General features: G+C 36.6%; 2 protein-coding genes across 2 annotated transcripts; one reads left to right on the forward strand and one right to left on the reverse strand.

Moving 5' to 3' along the window:
• Window positions 1-12,178: 12,178 nt before the first annotated feature.
• On the forward strand, window positions 12,179-13,845 carry LOC147929347 (uncharacterized). Its single transcript, XM_087481328.1, has one exon. The coding sequence runs from the start codon at window positions 12,179-12,181 to the stop codon at window positions 13,139-13,141; it is 963 nt and encodes a 320-aa protein (XP_087337454.1). The 3' UTR covers window positions 13,142-13,845.
• On the reverse strand, window positions 13,844-14,780 carry LOC147929348 (thionin-like). Its single transcript, XM_087481330.1, has 3 exons — window positions 14,494-14,780; window positions 14,311-14,388; window positions 13,844-14,149 (listed from the first exon to the last, which is right to left on the reverse strand). The coding sequence occupies exons 1-3, from the start codon at window positions 14,723-14,725 to the stop codon at window positions 14,052-14,054; spliced, it is 408 nt and encodes a 135-aa protein (XP_087337456.1). The 5' UTR covers window positions 14,726-14,780; the 3' UTR covers window positions 13,844-14,051.
• Window positions 14,781-24,061: the final 9,281 nt, after the last annotated feature.

Below are 24,061 nucleotides of genomic sequence, written 5' to 3' on the forward strand. Positions count from 1 at the left end.
AAGAAGATTTCTAAACCCTTTCTTATTATTTATGCAATTTCATCATGTTTTCTTCATCTATGACTTTTGTTTTCTCTTTTACTATGTGTGTGAGTAGTTCTCCAATTGGTTTTAGGGTTCCAATTAGGAGATTCAATGAATTGATGTTTTAATTATTGTTTGGAGTTCTTAATCCTTAGGTTCTTTGATTCACATGATCTTAATGTTAAAATATGACTGATCACTTTGTTTCAGACTCTAGGTTTTCTATGCATAAAAAATGTTCGATAGAATGCCTAGATGAGTGTGAATTGAGCAATGTATTTCTAGCCTGCGAAAGTTGATGTTAGGACGCATTGTGAACTTAATGAACTTGATTGTAATGTAAATTTGGCTAGCAGGTTGCAAATGAAAGTTTAGCAAACTAAGAGTCAAATTTAGTTTCTAATGCCTTGAAAAAGGGTTAGTCTATTATAGTGTTCATGTTCTAGAACGGTTCTTAATTATTGAATTCCATATTTCATTTTCTCTTTAGTCATTGATCTTTGAAATACTCTATGACCCAATGTTTTAATCTCATAAGTTTAATCGTTTTATTTCTTGCATTTTTATTTACAATTTCTGAAACCAAACAAACTATCTTTTGTTCACTTTAGCTATTTACGACTCTTGCAAATATTTAGTGTACCATTGGTCTTTGTGGATTCGACCCTGTATATATTGCCTTGCGGTTAAGTGTATCAGGTAATTACTCGAACAATCAATGAGGTAGAGCCCACATGTTGCAAATATTTGATGAGGGGTCTCTCAAGAAAATGGACTCTCTGTCAAGAATTCAAAAAGAATGCTCAAAGATTCGTATTCAAGTGGACTTCCTATCCTTTCCAATTCCTCGAGTCTCCACTGGGAATACTACTACTATAATTAATCAACGGGATTCGTTTGAAGGTACAAACTAGAAACCCTCCCAATCTTGATAATCTGCATTATATTTCCACCAGTCAATGTAAAAAGCATTTTTCTAAATTTGGCATTTTTGAATTCTCACTCCTCACGTAGGGCTTTGGATGTTCTGAAATCTGAACATTGTAGGACTCTCCAATACTGTACTGAGACTATTCGAGAGGCGCAATCGTGTTGAGAAGATGATGATGATGATGATGATGATGATGATGATACGTTTCCGTGCTAGAAGCTGAAAAGGAGAAGAGGAAGACGATTGACAACCACCAGCTTTGGATGAGAGATTTTGCCATGAGTCTTATGACTTAATTTTATGTCTTTAAGTGTGTTTATTTATATCTTTGGACTTGCTTCCACTTTCATGTCATTGATTTAATGTCTCTTGATAAATGAAGTTTTGAATAAGTATAAAATTATGGAGAAAACAATATCAAATATGATTCTAACCAATTGAACATATCATCATGTTTGTAGCATAAGTTTGATTTGTTGTAGAGAGTTTTGCATTACGCTCATAGATGCATAAGATTGGTGAATCTACTTCGGGAATTTGCGTTGAGCTCCATGAAACTAATACATGAATGAATTGTGATGGTTCGATTTAAATACTAAAGAAAAGAAAAACATGAAAAAAACTGAAACAGATGGATTCCTAGTTAGGCTAGTACAAAAATATAATGTGTCACTGAAGAAGCATAGATTCTGTTATGAAATGGTGATAAACAGAGCACAGACCTGAAGGAGAGCATATCCTTGATATGCGGAGCTCTAGGCATAATCATGTATAATGAATTTGTGAAGAAGGCAATCCTTCTTCGCGCTTCAAGGTTTTTCGGAACATACATTGCATATTCTTTGATTGTTAAGAGTAAATGAATACGACTTATCTACATCGAAAAAATAAATCATAAAGTTGAAAATGGTTTTCAGAATGCACAGAGTATCCCAGAGGATTAGTGTAACGACCTGCTCCCTCGGTACCGGCGGTATATGATATGGTACGGACGCGGTACATGATATGGTACGTACGCGGTACATGATATGGTACGTACAAGGTACATGATATGGTACGTACGCGGTACATGATATGGTACGTATGCGGTACATGATATGGTACGTACGCGGTACATGATATGGTACGTACGCGGTACGACAATCAGTGCTGAGAAGTGCCGAGAGCGGTACGACAATTAGTGTCGAGAGCGGTACGGCAATCAGTGCTGAAAAGTGCCGAGAGCGGTACGACAATCAGTGCCGAGAAGTGCCGAGAGTGGTACGACAACCAATGCCGATAAATGCCGATAACGATATGGTAACCAGTGCCAATACAGATTGAAAGCGGTACGAACCTCGGAACGAGGACATAACGAATCATGGTCCGTAAAGGACGATGGCCATGGATCGATAGTCATTGGGACTTGGATAAAATAGAGAGTTCGAGACTACTGAAGTAGTGAACAAATGTTTGAACTGAAGAAAAGGATGTCCTTGGCTTACCTTGTAGATGATGCAGGCATGCAAGTTTCTAGATGAAAATGGGAAGATTTCGGTCCTTAGTCGGAGTGATAGTCCGAGTGATAGTGGGAGTTAAAGTCCTAGTGATGATGATAGTGATAGTGAGAGTGATAGTGAAGTAGGACTATCCGTAAATGGTCGCATCGGTGAACGATGGATTGGGCCGATGGACGAGGATGAACCAATTAGATTATGGGCCGATGGGTGGCCCAGGAACTCGGAATCTTGCGGAGATTTAAGCCGACTCACAGGAAAGGAAACCCGAGAGAAATGGAAACTCGCGGAAAAAGCAAAATTGGTCAAATAAGGGAAAAATATGGAAGTTGGGGGACGATAGGGTTTATCGTTTTGGGGCAACACAAGGCGGTTTAGTCTTCCCTATATAAAGGATAGTACCCTTAGAGAAATTCTCTAGAATTTGCATAAGACCTTTTAGCCGCCGAGAGAGAAAAGAGTTTCCATCAAGCTTGATCGAGAAATTCCTAAGTCTAGATCGAGAGAAGAACGGTAAGTCTTCCTCCACCTTGATCCGTCGATAGTTATGGTTCATACATCGGTGGTTAACGATGTAGATCTGTCCGTGTAGAAGCGGGGATCAGAATTGGGCATACGGATCGAGTGATTAACACCGTAGGTCGAAAACGAAGGTGAGTGCGTGATTGTGGCCGAGTTCTATGGTCGATCTCTTGACCGATGGTTATTTAATCTTGATTGCTTGCTTGTCTTGTTAATGTTTATATTGCAATATTTTGGAAGTTGGTCTAAACGATTTGGACAGCTATCCCATGGTTCTTTGACATGCATGACTTGATTGAACTAACCTATGTTGGATTGATATTATTGAACTGAGCCTAGTGAGACGGGATGACCGCTCCATACGCCTCCTTTCTATGGACGCAGGAAAAGAAAGGTCCGGTGATCAGGATTTTAGTGGCTGACCAGCTCGTGTGACGGGGGCAAAGGAGGAAGAGGATGGTGGTTTGGGATAGTTTTATTATGGCTTGTTATTTTACGGATTGTGTCGTTATCATGCATGAGTGTTAAGGATATTTGAATCTTTAATTTAATGAATGCGTATTTTTAAGTTATGAAACCTGTTATATATGTCCCATGTTGCAAATTGTTAAACGAACAAGTAGAAAATTAATAGGCCCTAAAAAAAATTTTATCGGCCTGTACGGCCATGTACTGACTTTTAGGGTCAAGGTCTTATAATTAGCCTTTTATCATGTTTTTTTATTTATTTAATACATGTTCATCCCATTGAGTTGTTGCCATTGGAGGAAACTTTATAGCAGGTTCTGCACTAACATCAGCAAAAAGTTGACCTTCACTAGAAAAAGGTGCCAACAATGTTTATTATTGTTTGTGTGGATACTATATGTAAGTACATAGACACTAAACAAATTAACTTTCCAGTTCTCAAACTATATATATAATTAATCCACTAACCTGTATTTATATTTCATCATATCTAGAGTCACTATCTTAAGCACATCTTGCAATAGCGGATGTACTGTGTATCTTTTCAATGGCACTGCCACGAACAATCTTAAATCAATAACAAGGATGTTGTTCACTTACCAAGATTCCGACAAGCTCAACAAATTTACTGAAAAGATCGATTTAAATAAAATATTATGAGCAAAATTATTATTTGAGATTTAAGATTCGTTTGTATAAAACAAAATATGTAACTAAAGCTTTTTCGTTTATTCAAATTTGCGTTTATTTTCTGTAAAATACGTTTTACCCGTGAAATATTTGAACTTTAAAAAGAATTTTAAGGTGGTGTAGAAAGTCTTGATGTATTTTTGTGTTTCTAAAATTCAAATTCACACATTTTATGGTTCACATTATCATCTACATCACTATGCCATTAAATAAATATATAAAAAATACTTTTTAGACTTATCGATTTAATTTAAACTAATCCTAAGTTTAAAAAATGAAATGAGAAAAATAGATAAAAGTGGTAAATAAATAAATAATTTTTTTTTGTGAAAAGTAATTTACTTATAATAATTAAATCTGTTATGAAATTGATAATTAAATACATTTCTGGATTTTAATTGTTGATTAAATCTTTCATTTTAAAAAACTTATAAAAAAACATTGCTTTATATATGTCAATGACATATTTATGTAAATAATAATGAGATGTAAGATTATTTATTAAAAAAAAGCACAAAAGCTATGTGAGCGCGACACATCCACTTTTTTACAAGGTTCATTTATATACTAGTTGGTTATATACCAGAAACTTTGTATGATATGCTTATCATCACATGCTCTCTATAGAGTCTGTGTGTAATTGCTGCGTGGACCAACCTTATCTTAATTTCAATCTGATACTTAATATTCAGTATTTCGTATTGGTTCTCCTGGTTATATATTGCATATATTTCTGCTAACCGTGTAATTATTATGTACGTTCTTATAATTTGGGGTGGGACAAAAGTCCAAATAGTTTGTTACAACGTGTTTTGTGTTTCTTTTTTTAACAAACTCTTTTGTTTTGTATTGGAGTTTTGAATTATATGTTGGGACCAAATAAATGCTTGTTGCCTAGTAATTTGAGTGGTGTGCTAAACTATTAGAAATAAGTTTCATCCATCCGAGTAAGTGTGTGAGTTAGCTGATAATTCTAGAGTACTAAATATTCTAGAGATCGTATGAAATATTTTACACACTTAGAATCAAAGCTTTGCCTTTCATCTTTCGATTGATCAGTTGTTTGAGTGCAAAATGTATGTGTGGAGACATAAGCTTGGAGAGTTACATGGTGCGTGGACCAACCTTATCTTATTGGCAATTTGATTCAGACTAAGGATTATTTAAATCATCTTCTTCTTTTTCGTTTTGGTTAACTTCATATTTGAATTAGGATACTTAATATTCACTATTTCGTATTGGTTCTGCTTGTTATATTGTATATATTCGTGCTAGATGTGTAATTATTATGTAATATCTTATAATTTATTTATATTTTTATTAAATAATTTTTTTAAACCTTTCCACATGCACCACCATATTTTCTGAAATCGGAATATTTCAAATTCCATGGTCAAGGCATTGTCGTGAAGATTAATTGTGAGTGGAAACGACGACAACCTAGGCTTCTATCTTTTGCGTACTTGAGAAACTTAAGAATATAGTTTCCATGATACTACTGTTGTGACTTGTGAGGTACAAAAAAAAAAAAAAGATCTTTGTGACTTATGGTAAGCTTCATGCATCATTTTTTTTTTGAATATTATGTTGGGACCAAATGAATGCTCTTTGCCATGATTTGATTATTTTCATTGAATATTCATGTTATAGGAAATTAAGTGTGTATATGGGTTTCAGAAATATAACTTAGTGGTGTGTTAAAAGTTTTGAAGAATAATTCTGTATAATTTATGTAACACCCGTGAATGGAATTGTGGAAATTTGGTAAGAGTGTCGATCGACACAGGTGCTGGTGTTGATCGACACCTTATGCAGATGGTTCAAATTAGTTCGATTTTAATTCTCTGGTTTGCGTGGTTGGGTTAAGGAAACCCTAAGGCTCGAGTATAATAGGAAAAACACGACTTCCTTCTTCTCTTTAGCCGCTTTCATCAGTTTTTCTAGAGAGAAAGAAGAGAACAAAAGTCTATGTGAGTGTTCTTGAGGTTTGGAGGTTTCTTTGTCTCTGTTGGGTGAGTTTCTTCCTGGATTTAACAAAGAACTTGCCTAAACATATCTCTTTTAAATCTGGGAAGGGAGGCGATACTGTTGTGGAGTTTGTCTACCCATGGTTACCCCCACGGTGAATTGACTGCTCCAATTGGGGACACAACAAGATCAGAGCCTAATAACTACTTCACCAGATTTGGTTATGCAGAGAACCGCAACCTCAGCTCCTGTTAATATATACACACACAAGAACGATTGAACAACAAAAACAACCTTACATATGATTATGAATAAGCTAATTACTAAGTTCCAGAGAGACATAGAGATGATACAAACCATAGTCACTTCTGAATCTGATTCAAGTACTTCAAAAAACAAAATATGAATCAGAAAAACTTGACAAGATTAGCATAACATAAAGCAAAAACCATTATCACCATCTGATGAATACAAAACTTAAGCCAAATAACACAAGGATGACATACCAAATTATTAAGTTCCAGAGAGACAAGAGATGATATAAACCATAAACCCCTCTAAAATTTGGTTTATGCAATTACTGAAACCCAATATGAATATGCAGAAACTGCAGACACACACTTGCATAGATATGCACTATTTGCTCAAAAAAGAAGAACAAAGAGTAACCAATAAAAGTTCGGCTATAAAGTGAACACATAGACTAATCTGTATAACTAAATTAATGTCTTCCTAGTCCAAAATTGCAGTAAGATGATGCTAACGTATAAATTCATACCAATCTGATGATTGAGAATCACTAGAAACAACAGCTATCGAAATAAACAGTAATCACTCTAAAGAACCACAACTGAAAACGTGAAGCCAGAGTTCTCTACACAGTTTAATCAGAGCCTAATAACACAATGCCCTGAATAAACAAATGAGACAAACACAACAAAATCAGAGCCTAATAACACAGGATTAAGAGATTATATGCCAACTTAAACGATGGAGTAAGTGATGTTCTTGCATAGGATTGAGAGATTAGAGATTATATGCCAACTTATTCAGGGGAACCCATTTGAACCCATTTGATAAAATTAGAATCAAAATGACGACAATCAAATTAGAATCAAAATGACGACAATCAAAAGCACATACCTGAAATTGGAATTAGAGAAAGAAGACACGACCCTCTTGTTCTGAATCGGAGATTCGCCGGAGATAGCTTCTCTCGACGAATTTTGAAAATTTTTGAAGATTCTGGAAAATTCTGAAAACAAATGAAATAAACGGGCTACCCGATAATATTTTGCTCAAACCCATTAGTATTCGGGTCTTAATGGTTATACCCTTTTAAATCCGTTTATAATTTTGTGTTTTTTAAGTGGATTCGGGTTTTAAAAAATAAACTAGGCCTGTTTAGACCCGTGGGTATAAGACCCGTTTTAACATCACTAGGTGTACACCTACTAAGGGGATTCGTAGTCCAGGTAAACGGTTAGATATGAGTCAGGTTGACGCTTCAAAGCTTTCAAACTCCTTTTCATGTCTTAGTGAAAAGGAAGAGGAAGGAGAGGATGTTATACCCGATTTGGAACAGAGTCTCGATCTTACTCAACAGCCTGGTGGTGGGGATCCTGCGACTATCGTGCCTACGACTGATCAGGGAGGAACTGAGACAGCCAAGGGGGTGACGCTCCGGCACTCTCTTCCACGTGCTTCGAAGGAAAGCCATAAATTTATATCGCAAACCAGCACACAGAGTACTAGGCCTCCTCCTAGTAATCTGTCAATACGTACAACTTCCAAAGCTCTTTGATGTCCGGGTTTTTCTGGAATGCCAGAGGCTTCAACAGGAAGGAGAATCACCGTGTGGTACAAGAGTGGATGACTCGTGGTAATTTTGATTTTGGGTGTTTAATTGAACCTAAGGTTAAGGAACGTAGAGCAAGTCGTGTTATTGACTTAGTGTTTGCTAATTGGTTTTTTATGTCTAATTATGAAGAGCATTGACTGGGAAGAATCTGGATAGTTTGGAAGAATAATGTGCGCATTACACCAGTGTTTAAGACCTCACAACTTATTACGGTCTCAATATCTGTAGAAGGGAAGGAGGATTTCTTTGTCACTTTTGTTTACGAGTCCAACTTGGTTGTGGAGCGTAAGGAGCTTTGGAGTGACTTACGACATCATCACTCATCTCCACTCTTTCATGGTCGAGCTTGGCTTATCTGTGGGGATTTCAATGAAATCTTGGATAATGAGGATCACTCTCTATATGATGTTAATCCGCGTACATACCTTGTCAATTTTTGCGAACTAGTTAATATGAGTTATCAGGGTCAACAATTTATATGGTGTAACAAACGTCAGGAGGGGGTAATTTGTAAGAAACTAGACCGAGTGTTGGTTAATCAGGAATGGATTCAGCAGTATGGTCAGTCATATTCTGTTTTCGAGCCTGGGGGATGCTCAGACCACTTACATTGCAGGTTTTATCTCTTTGCGCTGAAGTCGAAAGTGAAGAGGCCGTTTAAATTTATAAATGCAGTCACAAAACAACCAGAGTTCCTCTCTCAACTGGCTGGACGATGGCAAGAGTCACCCGCTCTTTTTCATTCCACCTCTGCGATGCATTGTTTCTCAAAATCATTAAAAGGACTTAAACCACATCTTCGGAGTATGGGGAAGAAACTGGTGGCAAACAGTACTGTCCGCACAAAGGAGGCATATGTCACTCTTTGCACTCAGCAGGAGCGGACTGATATCTTGTGTTTTTATGTAATTTTAGAACTTAATTCTTCATTGTTTTGTGCATATTCATGAGCATTTAGGTTGTGTAGGTTGCATTTTGCATCAAGTTTGTTATCTCAGATGATGGAGTAGAGATGTACAAGGAAAGTGTGCTTTGGAGCCAAATAAGTCAATAATTAGCAATATAATGGAAGACACACATTTGGATGCACACAAGATGATTGATGATTCGGAACCAGTTTTCAGTCCCTCAAATATCGACTCGTATGAAGACCTTTCTTTGGGATTTAGCTCCAGATTTCTTCCACTAAGTTATTGGAAATTGAGTAAGCTTTGCAATGGAGGTGATTTCAGGCCAATCAGATCTGTGTGTAAAGAGTTATACCTGTTTGAGTGAACGTATATACAGCCAGAGTGAAACAGGAGCCACACGCGGCCAAGAGCAGCGGCCAAACGGTGGCCGAGTGAAGACCAGCGGCCATCCCAATCGGTCAAGAGCTGGCTGATGGAGTTCAGTAAGAGGAAGATCGTTTACAGCAGCGGCCAAGCTCAATCGGCCAAGCCATGACCGTTGGAGCCACGCGACCTCATCAATCGGCCAAGCCATGGCCGATGGAGCTCAAGAAGAGAAAACACCGTTTACACCAGCGGCCACCACCATCAGCCAAAGTGTGCCCGGCCATCCCAATCGGTCATCTCAATCGGTCAAAGCATGGCCGTGTGAGACCATCACCACACTTGTTTTAGTTTTGATCCGGGTTTGACCCGGTTTGAACTGGGTTGACCCGGCTCCCTTTTATTTTGCTATAAATAATCTAACCCTATTAAGGGGAGACTTATCTCTTATCTCTTATTTTTTGGTTTTATCTTTTGTTTATCTCTTGTTTAGCAGCCACTTAGGATTCTTAAGCTTATTTACTCTTGGTTTGTTGAATGATTGAGTACTTCTAAGTTTTTTAATAGCAATTTCTCTTTCAAATCTCTTAATCTATAATCTCTTATTATGATTTCACAAAGATCAAACTATTTTCTTTGTGTGATTATGATGATGAGTGAATAGATCATTAAAACTTTGGGCTAGGTAGATTAGGAAGATATATGATTGATCTTTGATGTCTAGAGCCTTATTTATGTGTTTCTTATCTTGTTTAGTGTTAATAATGCTGGAAAGCGTTGATCAAGCTTGAATCTAGACATTAGGATTTCCATTGCCCAGAAGGTGTTTGATGAAATTCCTGAACCAAACTATTCAAGGGCTTTGCACTCCTAGCCAATGGAAATTGATGATTAGGGTCCTTAGTGGTATTAAGACCTCTTCTTAATGCATGCTAGCTCTGTGATTGCCTTTGGAAAAAGTTAGATTGTCACTTGATTAGCATAGGAATCTCTACCATGGAAATGGATTGATTTGCATTAGTGTTCTTAGCCATAGGATTGTTTTTGATTGTTGCCTGGACATCTAGGATTGGTTAGCTATCTCCCAAGTCAATTACCTTGCCCAAGGTTTACTTGTTTAATCTTGATTTAAAGTTTGTTGTTAGTTGTGTTCTGTTTCTTTCAATTCCTGTTAAGAATAGATTAAGCAACTTTGTGTATTTTTAGTGAGTTGATTAATGCGGATTGTGGATTGATAATTTAATTGACTGAAATATACTACGACTATGATTTCTCCTTCCTCTCAGGCGATACAGGACGAGGTTGATGCATATGCGAAGTGGCGAAGATTGACTGATATTGAAGAACGGTACCTGCAACAAAAAGCAAAGTTGCATTGGCTGAAGGTTGGTGATCAAAATAATAAGGCTTTCTATGCGTCTGCTAAGATTAGGGAGTTGAGAAATCATATATAGGAGATTCAGTGTGGTGATGGAAGGGTCGTTACTGATCAGAATCACATCAAAGAGGAAGCAATAAGACATTTTCGAGTTTTTCTCACTTATTCCCCTGCTGACTATGTCGAATGGACTATTGAGGAGTTGTCGGACCTTCTGAGTTGTAAATGTGATCCTACTGACAAATCTATGCTCACTAGAAAGGTTACCAAGGAGGAAATTAAAAAGGTTCTGTTTGCGATGCGCACAAACAAATCACCAGGTCATGATGGCTTCACTGTGGAGTTCTTTAAAGAGTCTTGGTCCATCGTGGGAGATGATTTTGTTGTAGCAGTGCAATCCTTCTTCCGGACAGGCTTTCTACCTAAGGGGGTCAACTCTACTATTTTAGCTCTTATACCAAAGAAGACAGAGGCAAGGACAATGAAAGATTATAGGCCAATTTCATGTTGCAATGTCTTGTACAAGGTCATTTCCAAGATTCTTACTACAAGACTCAAAGGTCTTCTTCCCAAATTCATCTCTCTTAATCAATCAGCCTTTATCAAGGACCGATTTTTGATGGAGAACGTACTTCTCGCTACAGAGCTTGTCAAACACTACCATAAAGACTCCATCTCTCCTCGTTGTGCCATGAAAATCAATATCTCAAAAGCTTTTGACTCAGTGCAGTGGGGTTTCCTACTTAATACGTTAAGAGCTCTTGACTTTCCTGGTCAATTCGTCAACTGGATTCAAACGTGTATCACCTCTGCATCATTTTCTGTTCAACTAAATGGAGAACTTGCGGGTTATTTTGGAAGCAAGAGAGGCTTGAGACAAGGTTGCTCGTTGAGTCCTTACTTGTTTGTCATCTGCATGAATGTGTTCTCTCGCAAGATTGACAAAGCGGCCCTGAATAAGCAGTTTGAGTACCACCCAAATTGCCAATTGCTTCATCTCACTCATCTCAGTTTTGCGGATGATTTAATGGTTATTACTGCTGGAAATAAGAGTTCAGTCGAGGGTGTTCTGGAGGTTTTCAATGATTTTGCCTGTCACTCAGGGCTGTAGATTAGTCTTGAGAAGTCAACCTTGTATATGGCAGGAATAGCTCCGGATACAGAAGCGGAGATTCTGCAACAGTTCCCCTTCGCGTCGGGTGTGTTACCGGTTCGATACCTTGGTCTACCTCTACTTTCTAAACGCATGTCTGAAGCTGATTATCTCCCTCTCTTGGAAAGGATACGTTCACAAATAAGCTCCTGGACAGCTAGGTCGCTCTCTTTTGCAGGCAGGTTACAGCTGCTAAGTTCGGTGATTTTTAGTTTAACAAACTTTTGGATATCTGTTTTTAGACTTCCAAAAGCTTGTATAAAGGAAATAGACAAGTTATGCTCTGCTTTTTTTGTGGTCTGGTCCTACTCTAAACACCAAAAAAAGCAAAAGTGGCCTGGACTGAGGTCTGTTTACCTAAGAAAGAAGGAGGACTAGTCCTGCGCTCCATAGAAGAAGCAAATAATTTCAGTATGTTGAAACTGATATGGAGAATTCTGTCTGCTAAAGATTCTTTGTGGGTGGATTGGGTCAAGCGATGTCTTATCCGGAATGGCTCGTTGTGGGCAGAGAAACCCATCTCCCCCACTGGCTCTTGGATATGGAACAAGATCTTAAAATGTAGGAATTTATCGGCACAGTTTCATAAGGTGGAAGTTAAGAATGGTGAATCTACTTCTTTTTGGTTTGACAACTGGAGCACTATGGGATGTTTACATGACCAACTTGGAGATAGAGGGACAATAACACTAGGTGTATCTACAGCGAGCACTATGGCCGAGGTCATGGTCATGCCGCGACACCGACGACACAGACATCCTGTACTCAATCAAGTGGAGGAGGAGATACAGTACCACAAGTTCCGAAGAACTGCAGAACGGGACGTCGCCCTTTGGAAAGGCAGAAACAGTGTGTATCGCAAGACTTTCATGACCAAAGAAACTTGGTCTCTCATTCGGGTTGCTCGACCAACAATGGCTAACTACAAAGCAGTTTGGTTCCCTTTCTACACTCCGAAGTATGCTTTTATAACTTGGTTGGCGATGAAGAACAGGCTTTCAACTGGAGACAGGATGCAAACCTGGAACCAAAATGTCAATACAAGCTGCACTTTCTGCAACAACCCCATGGAAACAATCGATCACCTGTTTTTTCAATGTTCTTTTGCACAGACGGTATGGGAGAAGCTCACTAGAGGCCTGCTCTTGCACAAGTACACTGCAGAATGGCGAGACATCGCAACACTGATTGGTGGAAATGAACTTGATAAGAAGTCACGCTTCATCATCGGATACACATTTCAGAATACTCTGTATCTCCTCTGGAGAGAAAGGAATGATAGACGTCATGGCAACCAACCCTCGCCGGCGGAGAAGCTGGTCAAGCTCATAGACAAAAACGTTCGGAACGAAGAGGATACCACGATACAGATGTGAGTTTGTCAACAGAAAATTTGTTATATATATAGATATGATTTTGCATTGGCACAATATACTAAGTTGCATAACCAAAAAAGATTATATTTGATTATCTATCCTTTACGACAAAAGCCTTTTAAATTTCAAAGTGTTCGAATGCAAGAAAATATTTTTATCATCCATTCGCAGTGTTATATAGATAAATATTTCGGGTTTACTATAAAAAGAATAGATCGTTGAACGCGGGCAATATATCGGTGTTTACTCTTTGTATGTAAGTGCCTCCTTTGGGTAAGTCTCTTTACTAAATGCCGAAGACCATTTTCAAAATTGCTGACAAGAGATATATCCGTAAACACCGAACATTTTCGTGTCCAGCTCCGGAAGGAGGAATTATGTCTGATGAAGTTGGGCCATCATTTGATCCCAAAAAATGTGCATCTTTAATTTGGGACTGCAAGGTTGCAATCTTCTCTTGCTCCGTCTGATACTTTTCGTCGCTCTCAAGAAACTTTTGCTTGTAAGTTTAACTTGAAGAACTTGCTCCAAGAAGTTATTGGGTTACTACTCTAACAATCATGACTATAAGTTTTCCAGGTAGAACGAATTATATAATTTGAGATTTGTAAGTCTTAACTGTTTTGCTAAGTTTGCATTGGATGTTGTCAAGATATGAACTGATTGTAAGAAAATTACGTTAATGCGAGAGTTTTGATCATATATAGAAGATAAGGACACATTTTTATTCTTTATTTGGATAATAGCAAGTAGAAGGGGTAAACAATCTAGGGGTCAATGACCTTCTTCTACGTCACATAGAAATCCTGGAAATAGTAGATGCTAGCTTAAGACTCTAGCATTTTTTTGTCACATACACGACAATTATTGAAAACAGGGAAAACAACAACACAGTTCTTGGATATCCTTATTAGGCAGTTTCAACTGCATTGGATGAGTCCTTGGTACAGAACTCAGAACATGCCTCGGTGCAATGTACGACTGCTCCACTCACAATTTCACTTGCATCTATTTCACCGATACAAAATTAAAATTAATTGATTTTTCACTTGTTCTAATAATAATAATAATAATAATAATAATAATAATAATAATAATAATAATAATATAATAATAACAATAATAATAATAACAATAATAATAATAATAATAATAAGTTTTCACGTTACCAAAGTTCTGGAGAGTGGTTAAGGTACCACACACAGAGGATGCACAACCCAACTTACAATATTCGTTGACAGCATCACCTTAAATAAATTAATAAAAAAAAAGTTCTTGTATCGTGAAAATCCTTGTCCAACATGTAAAAGATATAACTTAATGAAACAACAAAGAAAAAGTTATGAAATTACCAGAGTTTTCAAGAATGTCATGTATATATGGCGGAGTAGTACATTTTGTCCCCTTAATAATTTTGCATCCACAAAGTTTTGCACAAGTTTCCCTACCAGTTCCAGGAAGACGGCATACATTGTAACAGTTTCTAGCAGTCGTGCTCGAGCAACAACTCTTTGCTTCGACTTGAATCTGCGCCAGGACAAGACTCATTACGAGCACACTTAGAATCAAAGTTTTGCCTTCCATCTTTCGATTGATCAGTTGTTTGATTGCAAAATGTATATGTGGAGAGTTATAAGCTTGTATTGATGAAATGGTGATGAGACAAGGCTCGTTTAAATACTAGTTGGTCTCATTTAGCAACCACAAACTTCGTATGATACACTTATCATCACATTCTCTGTAGACTTTGTGTGTACACGCTGCGTGGACCAAACCTTATCTTAATGGCAATCGAATTCACACTAAGGATAGTTTAAAATCTTGTTCTTCTTCTTCTTTTTGGTTAACCAGATAAAGAAAAACAAATCTATTAGAGTTTTGTGTTAACTACTTGATATATTTGAATCAGGATACTTAATAGGGAGTCACTATTCCGTATTAGTATTGCTGGCTATATATATTTTGTATGTTCGTGCTAACTTGTGTAATTATGATGACGTTCTTAAATATAATTAGCTTTATATATATATATATATATACACGTATGAGTAGAGAGTTTACATTATATGAGTATTCTGTCAACAAAGTTTTGTGTTTCTTCATTTAATTTCTTTATTGTGGTTGTAGAAATTTCTAGAAACAAATATCTTCTAGTTATGTCTAGCTGATGGCAAATTAAAATATGAGACTAAAATCCAAATAGTTTGTTACAACGTGTTTTGTGTTTATTTTTGTTTTTACCAACTCTTTTTTTTTGAATATTACGTTGGGACCAAATGGATGCTTTGTTGCCATGATTTGATTATTTATATTGAATCTTCATTTAAAAATATGGATTGGTTTATTCATGCTATATGAAATTAAGTGTGTTTGGGTTTCAGAATTATAACTTGAGTGGTGTATTTAAGTATTTGAAAAATATTTCTGCATATTTGGCTTTTGGAATAGTTCATATCACTTGTATAATATTTGGCCTATTTATTTCACTTTTAATGTGAGTTTGTCAACAGAAAATTTGTTGTCTATAGATATGATTTTGCATTCGCACAATATACTAAGTTGCATAACCAAAAAAAATTCCGTATTTTGCATGTGTAATCCTTATAGACATAACTGCATCACATTCAGTATTAATTGAGCCACCGCAACAAATGTATTTTTTATTTGTACTCAACAATGGTGCAAATAATTGTGTTGCTAACTGAGATGTATAATACATCATTTTGTAAAGGAATTGTGTGTGTATTTTTTTTTTAAATATAATTTATCCATGGTGATGGTAAATCTGACGCGCATAGTAGTGCGAAAAGGATTCTACTGAGGCCTCGCGACGAAATCAAGAGGTTCAAGTCCGATCCTACCGATCTGGCCTCCTCCTTGAAACAAAGATAATTACTGAGGTTCAACCTCTCTGCTCCAATATGGATGTTCTGTGGCGCTTTGGAGGAAAAATGAGCCATTCTGGATGCAAACATGCATATGAGATGGATGTTAGTTCACGTGAAAACCCGCCTACCAGAGAAACCCGCCTGGCTAAGCAGCGAGTCTAAACCGGCAACTTTCACGTTAAAACCCGCTTATCTGAAAAACCTGCCTGGCTGAGAAGCGATGTCTGAACAGGCAAGTTTCACGTCAAAACCCGCCTATCTGAGAAACCTGCCTGGCTGAGAAGCGAAGTCTGAACCGGCAAGTTTCACGTTAAAACTCGCCTATCTGGGAAACCCGCCTATCTGAGAAACCCGCCTGGCTGAGAAAATGTCTTAACTAGACCGTTACCTTTTTACCTTATTTTGAAAACTCTATAAATACTTTTTATTTGTTGAGAGAATAAAACTCTACAACCTCAGACTTTTTGCAAGACACACTTCTGGGATTCTAGAGACTCATCCTCATTGACAATTTAAAGAAGATTTCTAAACCCTTTCTTATTATTTATGCAATTTCATCATGTTTTCTTCATCTATGACTTTTGTTTTCTCTTTTACTATGTGTGTGAGTAGTTCTCCAATTGGTTTTAGGGTTCCAATTAGGAGATTCAATGAATTGATGTTTTAATTATTGTTTGGAGTTCTTAATCCTTAGGTTCTTTGATTCACATGATCTTAATGCTAAAATATGACTGATCACTTTGTTTCAGACTCTAGGTTTTCTATGCATAAAAAATGTTCGATAGAATGCCTAGATGAGTGTGAATTGAGCAATGTATTTCTAGCCTGCGAAAGTTGATGTTAGGACGCATTGTGAACTTAATGAACTTGATTGTAATGTAAATTTGGCTAGCAGGTTGCAAATGAAAGTTTAGCAAACTAAGAGTCAAATTTAGTTTCTAATGCCTTGAAAAAGGGTTAGTCTATTATAGTGTTCATGTTCTAGAACGGTTCTTAATTATTGAATTCCATATTTCATTTTCTCTTTAGTCATTGATCTTTGAAATACTCTATGACCCAATGTTTTAATCTCATAAGTTTAATCGTTTTATTTCTTGCATTTTTATTTACAATTTCTGAAACCAAACAAACTATCTTTTGTTCACTTTAGCTATTTACGACTCTTGCAAATATTTAGTGTACCATTGGTCTTTGTGGATTCGACCCTGTATATATTGCCTTGCGGTTAAGTGTATCAGGTAATTACTCGAACAATCACTGAGGTAGAGCCCACATGTTGCAAATATTTGATGAGGGGTCTCTCAAGAAAAAGGACTCTCTGTCAAGAATTCAAAAAGAATGCTCGAAGATTCGTATTCAAGTGGACTTCCTATCCTTTCCAATTCCTCGAGTCTCCACTGGGAATACTACTACTATAATTAATCAACGGGATTCGTTTGAAGGTACAAACTAGAAACCCTCCCAATCTTGATAATCTGCATTATATTTCCACAAGTCAATGTAAAAAGCATTTTTCTAAATTTGGCATTTTTGAATTCTCACTCCTCACGTAGGGCTTTGGATGTTCTGAAATCTGAACATTGTAGGACTCTCCAATACTGTACTGAGACTATTCGAGAGGCGCAATCGTGTTGAAAAGATGATGATGATGATGATGATGATGATGATGATGATGATACGTTTCCGTGCTAGAAGCTGAAAAGGAGAAGAGGAAGACGATTGACAACCACCAGCTTTGGATGAGAGATTTTGCCATGAGTCTTATGACTTAATTTTATGTCTTTAAGTGTGTCTATTTATATCTTTGGACTTGCTTCCACTTTCATGTCATTGATTTAATGTCTCTTGATAAATGAAGTTTTGAATAAGTATAAAATTATGGAGAAAACAATATCAAATATGATTCTAACCAATTGAACATATCATCATGTTTGTAGCATAAGTTTGATTTGTTGTAGAGAGTTTTGCATTACGCTCATAGATGCATAAGATTGGTGAATCTACTTCGGGAATTTGCGTTGAGCTCCATGAAACTAATACATGAATGAATTGTGATGGTTCGATTTAAATACTAAAGAAAAGAAAAACATGAAAAAAACTGAAACAGATGGATTCCTAGTTAGGCTAGTACAAAAATATAATGTGTCACTGAAGAAGCATAGATTCTGTTATGAAATGGTGATAAACAGAGCACAGACCTGAAGGAGAGCATATCCTTGATATGCGGAGCTCTAGGCATAATCATGTATAATGAATTTGTGAAGAAGGCAATCCTTCTTCGCGCTTCAAGGTTTTTCGGAACATACATTGCATATTCTTTGATTGTTAAGAGTAAATGAATACGACTTATCTACATCGAAAAAATAAATCATAAAGTTGAAAATGGTTTTCAGAATGCACAGAGTATCCCAGAGGATTAGTGTAACGACCTGCTCCCTCGGTACCGGCGGTATATGATATGGTACGGACGCGGTACATGATATGGTACGTACGCGGTACATGATATGGTACGTACAAGGTACATGATATGGTACGTACGCGGTACATGATATGGTACGTATGCGGTACATGATATGGTACGTACGCGGTACATGATATGGTACGTACGCGGTACGACAATCAGTGCTGAGAAGTGCCGAGAGCGGTACGACAATTAGTGTCGAGAGCGGTACGGCAATCAGTGCTGAAAAGTGCCGAGAGCGGTACGACAATCAGTGCCGAGAAGTGCCGAGAGTGGTACGACAACCAATGCCGATAAATGCCGATAACGATATGGTAACCAGTGCCAATACAGATTGAAAGCGGTACGAACCTCGGAACGAGGACATAACGAATCATGGTCCGTAAAGGACGATGGCCATGGATCGATAGTCATTGGGACTTGGATAAAATAGAGAGTTCGAGACTACTGAAGTAGTGAACAAATGTTTGAACTGAAGAAAAGGATGTCCTTGGCTTACCTTGTAGATGATGCAGGGATGCAAGTTTCTAGATGAAAATGGGAAGATTTCGGTCCTTAGTCGGAGTGATAGTCCGAGTGATAGTGGGAGTGAAAGTCCTAGTGATGATGATAGTGATAGTGAGAGTGATAGTGAAGTAGGACTATCCGTAAATGGTCGCATCGGTGAACGATGGATCGGGCCGATGGACGAGGATGAACCGATTAGATTATGGGCCGATGGGTGGCCCAGGAACTCGGAATCTTGCGGAGATTTAAGCCGACTCACAGGAAAGGAAACCCGAGAGAAATGGAAACTCGCGGAAAAGGCAAAATTGGTCAGATAAGGATGGATGCGAAAAATATGGAAGTTGGGGGACGATAGGGTTTATCGTTTTGGGGCAACTCAAGGCGGTTTAGTCTTCCCTATATAAAGGATAGAACCCTTAGAGAAATTCTCTAGAATTTGCATAAGACCTTTTAGCCGCCGAGAGAGAAAAGAGTTTCCATCAAGCTTGACCGAGAAATTCCTAAGTCTAGATCGAGAGAAGAACGGTAAGTCTTCCTCCACCTTGATCCGTCGATAGTTATGGTTCATACATCGGTGGTTAACGACGTAGATCTGTCCGTGTAGAAGCGGGGATCAGAATTGGGCATACGGATCGAGAGATTAACACCTTAGGTCGAAAACGAAGGTGAGTGCGTGACTGTGGCCGAGTTCTATGGTCGATCTCTTGACCGATGGTTATTTAGTCTTGATTGCTTGCTTGTCTTGTTAATGTTTATATTGCAATATTTTGGAAGTTGGTCTAAACGATTTGGACAGCTATCCCATGGTTCTTTGACATGCATGACTTGATTGAACTAACCTATGTTGGATTGATATTATTGAACTGAGCCTAGTGAGACGGGATGACCGCTCCATACGCCTCCTTCTATGGACGCAGGAAAAGAAAGGTCCGGTGATCAGGATTTTAGTGGCTGATCAGCTCGTGTGACGGGGGCAAAGGAGGAAGAGGATGGTGGTTTGGGATAGTTTTATTATGGCTTGTTATTTTAAGGATTGTGTCGTTATCATGCATGAGTGTTAAGGATATTTGAATCTTTAATTTAATGAATGCGTATTTTTAAGTTATGAAACCTGTTATATATGTCCCCTGTTGCAAATTGTTAAACGAACAAGTAGAAAATTAATAGGCCCTAAAAAAAATTTTATCGGCCTGTACAGCCATGTACTGACTTTTAGGGTCAGGGTCTTATAATTAGCCTTTTATCATGTTTTTTATTTATTTAATACATGTTCATCCCATTGAGTTGTTGCCATTGGAGGAAACTTTATAGCAGGTTCTGCACTAACATCAGCAAAAAGTTGACCTTCACTAGAAAAAGGTGCCAACAATGTTTATTATTGTTTGTGTGGATACTATATGTAAGTACATAGACACTAAACAAATTAACTTTCCAGTTCTCAAACTATATATATAATTAATCCACTAACCTGTATTTATATTTCATCATATCTAGAGTCACTATCTTAAGCACATCTTGCAATAGCGGATGTACTGTGTATCTTTTCAATGGCACTGCCACGAACAATCTTAAATCAATAACAAGGATGTTGTTCACTTACCAAGATTCCGACAAGCTCAACAAATTTACTGAAAAGATCGATTTAAATAAAATATTATGAGCAAAATTATTATTTGAGATTTAAGATTCGTTTGTATAAAACAAAATATGTAACTAAAGCTTTTTCGTTTATTCAAATTTGCGTTTATTTTCTGTAAAATACGTTTTACCCGTGAAATATTTGAACTTTAAAAAGAATTTTAAGGTGGTGTAGAAAGTCTTGATGTATTTTTGTGTTTCTAAAATTCAAATTCACACATTTTATGGTTCACATTATCATCTACATCACTATGCCATTAAATAAATATATAAAAAATACTTTTTAGACTTATCGATTTAATTTAAACTAATCCTAAGTTTAAAAAATGAAATGAGAAAAATAGATAAAAGTGGTAAATAAATAAATAATTTTTTTTTGTGAAAAGTAATTTACTTATAATAATTAAATCTGTTATGAAATTGATAATTAAATACATTTCTGGATTTTAATTGTTGATTAAATCTTTCATTTTAAAAAACTTATAAAAAAACATTGCTTTATATATGTCAATGACATATTTATGTAAATAATAATGAGATGTAAGATTATTTATTAAAAAAAAGCACAAAAGCTATGTGAGCGCGATACATCCACTTTTTTACGAGGTTCATTTATATACTAGTTGGTTATATACCAGAAACTTTGTATGATATGCTTATCATCACATGCTCTCTATAGAGTCTGTGTGTAATTGCTGCGTGGACCAACCTTATCTTAATTTCAATCTGATACTTAATATTCAGTATTTCGTATTGGTTCTCCTGGTTATATATTGCATATATTTCTGCTAACCGTGTAATTATTATGTACGTTCTTATAATTTGGGGTGGGACAAAAGTCCAAATAGTTTGTTACAACGTGTTTTGTGTTTCTTTTTTTAACAAACTCTTTTGTTTTGTATTGGAGTTTTGAATTATATGTTGGGACCAAATAAATGCTTGTTGCCTAGTAATTTGAGTGGTGTGCTAAACTATTAGAAATAAGTTTCATCCATCCGAGTAAGTGTGTGAGTTAGCTGATAATTCTAGAGTACTAAATATTCTAGAGATCGTATGAAATATTTTACACACTTAGAATCAAAGCTTTGCCTTTCATCTTTCGATTGATCAGTTGTTTGAGTGCAAAATGTATGTGTGGAGACATAAGCTTGGAGAGTTACATGGTGCGTGGACCAACCTTATCTTATTGGCAATTTGATTCAGACTAAGGATTATTTAAATCATCTTCTTCTTTTTCGTTTTGGTTAACTTCATATTTGAATTAGGATACTTAATATTCACTATTTCGTATTGGTTCTGCTTGTTATATTGTATATATTCGTGCTAGATGTGTAATTATTATGTAATATCTTATAATTTATTTATATTTTTATTAAATAATTTTTTTAAACCTTTCCACATGCACCACCATATTTTCTGAAATCGGAATATTTCAAATTCCATGGTCAAGGCATTGTCGTGAAGATTAATTGTGAGTGGAAACGACGACAACCTAGGCTTCTATCTTTTGCGTACTTGAGAAACTTAAGAATATAGTTTCCATGATACTACTGTTGTGACTTGTGAGGTACAAAAAAAAAAAAAAGATCTTTGTGACTTATGGTAAGCTTCATGCATCATTTTTTTTTTGAATATTATGTTGGGACCAAATGAATGCTCTTTGCCATGATTTGATTATTTTCATTGAATATTCATGTTATAGGAAATTAAGTGTGTATATGGGTTTCAGAAATATAACTTAGTGGTGTGTTAAAAGTTTTGAAGAATAATTCTGTATAATTTATGTAACACCCGTGAACGGAATTGTGGAAATTTGGTAAGAGTGTCGATCGACACAGGTGCTGGTGTTGATCGACACCTTATGCAGATGGTTCAAATTAGTTCGATTTTAATTCTCTGGTTTGCGTGGTTGGGTTAAGGAAACCCTAAGGCTCGAGTATAATAGGAAAAACACGACTTCCTTCTTCTCTTTAGCCGCTTTCATCAGTTTTTCTAGAGAGAAAGAAGAGAACAAAAGTCTATGTGAGTGTTCTTGAGGTTTGGAGGTTTCTTTGTCTCTGTTGGGTGAGTTTCTTCCTGGATTTAACAAAGAACTTGCCTAAACATATCTCTTTTAAATCTGGGAAGGGAGGCGATACTGTTGTGGAGTTTGTCTACCCATGGTTACCCCCACGGTGAATTGACTGCTCCAATTGGGGACACAACAAGATCAGAGCCTAATAACTACTTCACCAGATTTGGTTATGCAGAGAACCGCAACCTCAGCTCCTGTTAATATATACACACACAAGAACGATTGAACAACAAAAACAACCTTACATATGATTATGAATAAGCTAATTACTAAGTTCCAGAGAGACATAGAGATGATACAAACCATAGTCACTTCTGAATCTGATTCAAGTACTTCAAAAAACAAAATATGAATCAGAAAAACTTGACAAGATTAGCATAACATAAAGCAAAAACCATTATCACCATCTGATGAATACAAAACTTAAGCCAAATAACACAAGGATGACATACCAAATTATTAAGTTCCAGAGAGACAAGAGATGATATAAACCATAAACCCCTCTAAAATTTGGTTTATGCAATTACTGAAACCCAATATGAATATGCAGAAACTGCAGACACACACTTGCATAGATATGCACTATTTGCTCAAAAAAGAAGAACAAAGAGTAACCAATAAAAGTTCGGCTATAAAGTGAACACATAGACTAATCTGTATAACTAAATTAATGTCTTCCTAGTCCAAAATTGCAGTAAGATGATGCTAACGTATAAATTCATACCAATCTGATGATTGAGAATCACTAGAAACAACAGCTATCGAAATAAACAGTAATCACTCTAAAGAACCACAACTGAAAACGTGAAGCCAGAGTTCTCTACACAGTTTAATCAGAGCCTAATAACACAATGCCCTGAATAAACAAATGAGACAAACACAACAAAATCAGAGCCTAATAACACAGGATTAAGAGATTATATGCCAACTTAAACGATGGAGTAAGTGATGTTCTTGCATAGGATTGAGAGATTAGAGATTATATGCCAACTTATTCAGGGGAACCCATTTGAACCCATTTGATAAAATTAGAATCAAAATGACGACAATCAAATTAGAATCAAAATGACGACAATCAAAAGCACATACCTGAAATTGGAATTAGAGAAAGAAGACACGACCCTCTTGTTCTGAATCGGAGATTCGCCGGAGATAGCTTCTCTCGACGAATTTTGAAAATTTTTGAAGATTCTGGAAAATTCTGAAAACAAATGAAATAAACGGGCTACCCGATAATATTTTGCTCAAACCCATTAGTATTCGGGTCTTAATGGTTATACCCTTTTAAATCCGTTTATAATTTTGTGTTTTTTAAGTGGATTCGGGTTTTAAAAAATAAACTAGGCCTGTTT

Source organism: Camelina sativa, chromosome 13, assembly GCF_030686135.1.
Source record: "Camelina sativa cultivar CO46 ecotype springtype chromosome 13, ASM3068613v1".
NCBI lineage: Eukaryota > Viridiplantae > Streptophyta > Magnoliopsida > Brassicales > Brassicaceae > Camelina > Camelina sativa.

What these genes read in the sequence shown, in the direction of transcription:
- LOC147929347 (XM_087481328.1), top strand. Translation starts at nt 12,179, where the DNA reads ATGTTGAAACTGATATGGAGAATTCTGTCTGCTAAAGATTCTTTGTGG.
- LOC147929348 (XM_087481330.1), bottom strand. Translation starts at nt 14,725, where the DNA reads ATGGAAGGCAAAACTTTGATTCTAAGTGTGCTCGTAATGAGTCTTGTC. An exon ending in TGACATTCTTGAAAACTCTG is followed by an intron (nt 14,389 to 14,493) that starts GTAATTTCATAA and finishes AATTTATTTAAG; the next exon opens with GTGATGCTGTCAACGAATAT. An exon ending in AACCACTCTCCAGAACTTTG is followed by an intron (nt 14,150 to 14,310) that starts GTAACGTGAAAA and finishes TCGGTGAAATAG; the next exon opens with ATGCAAGTGAAATTGTGAGT.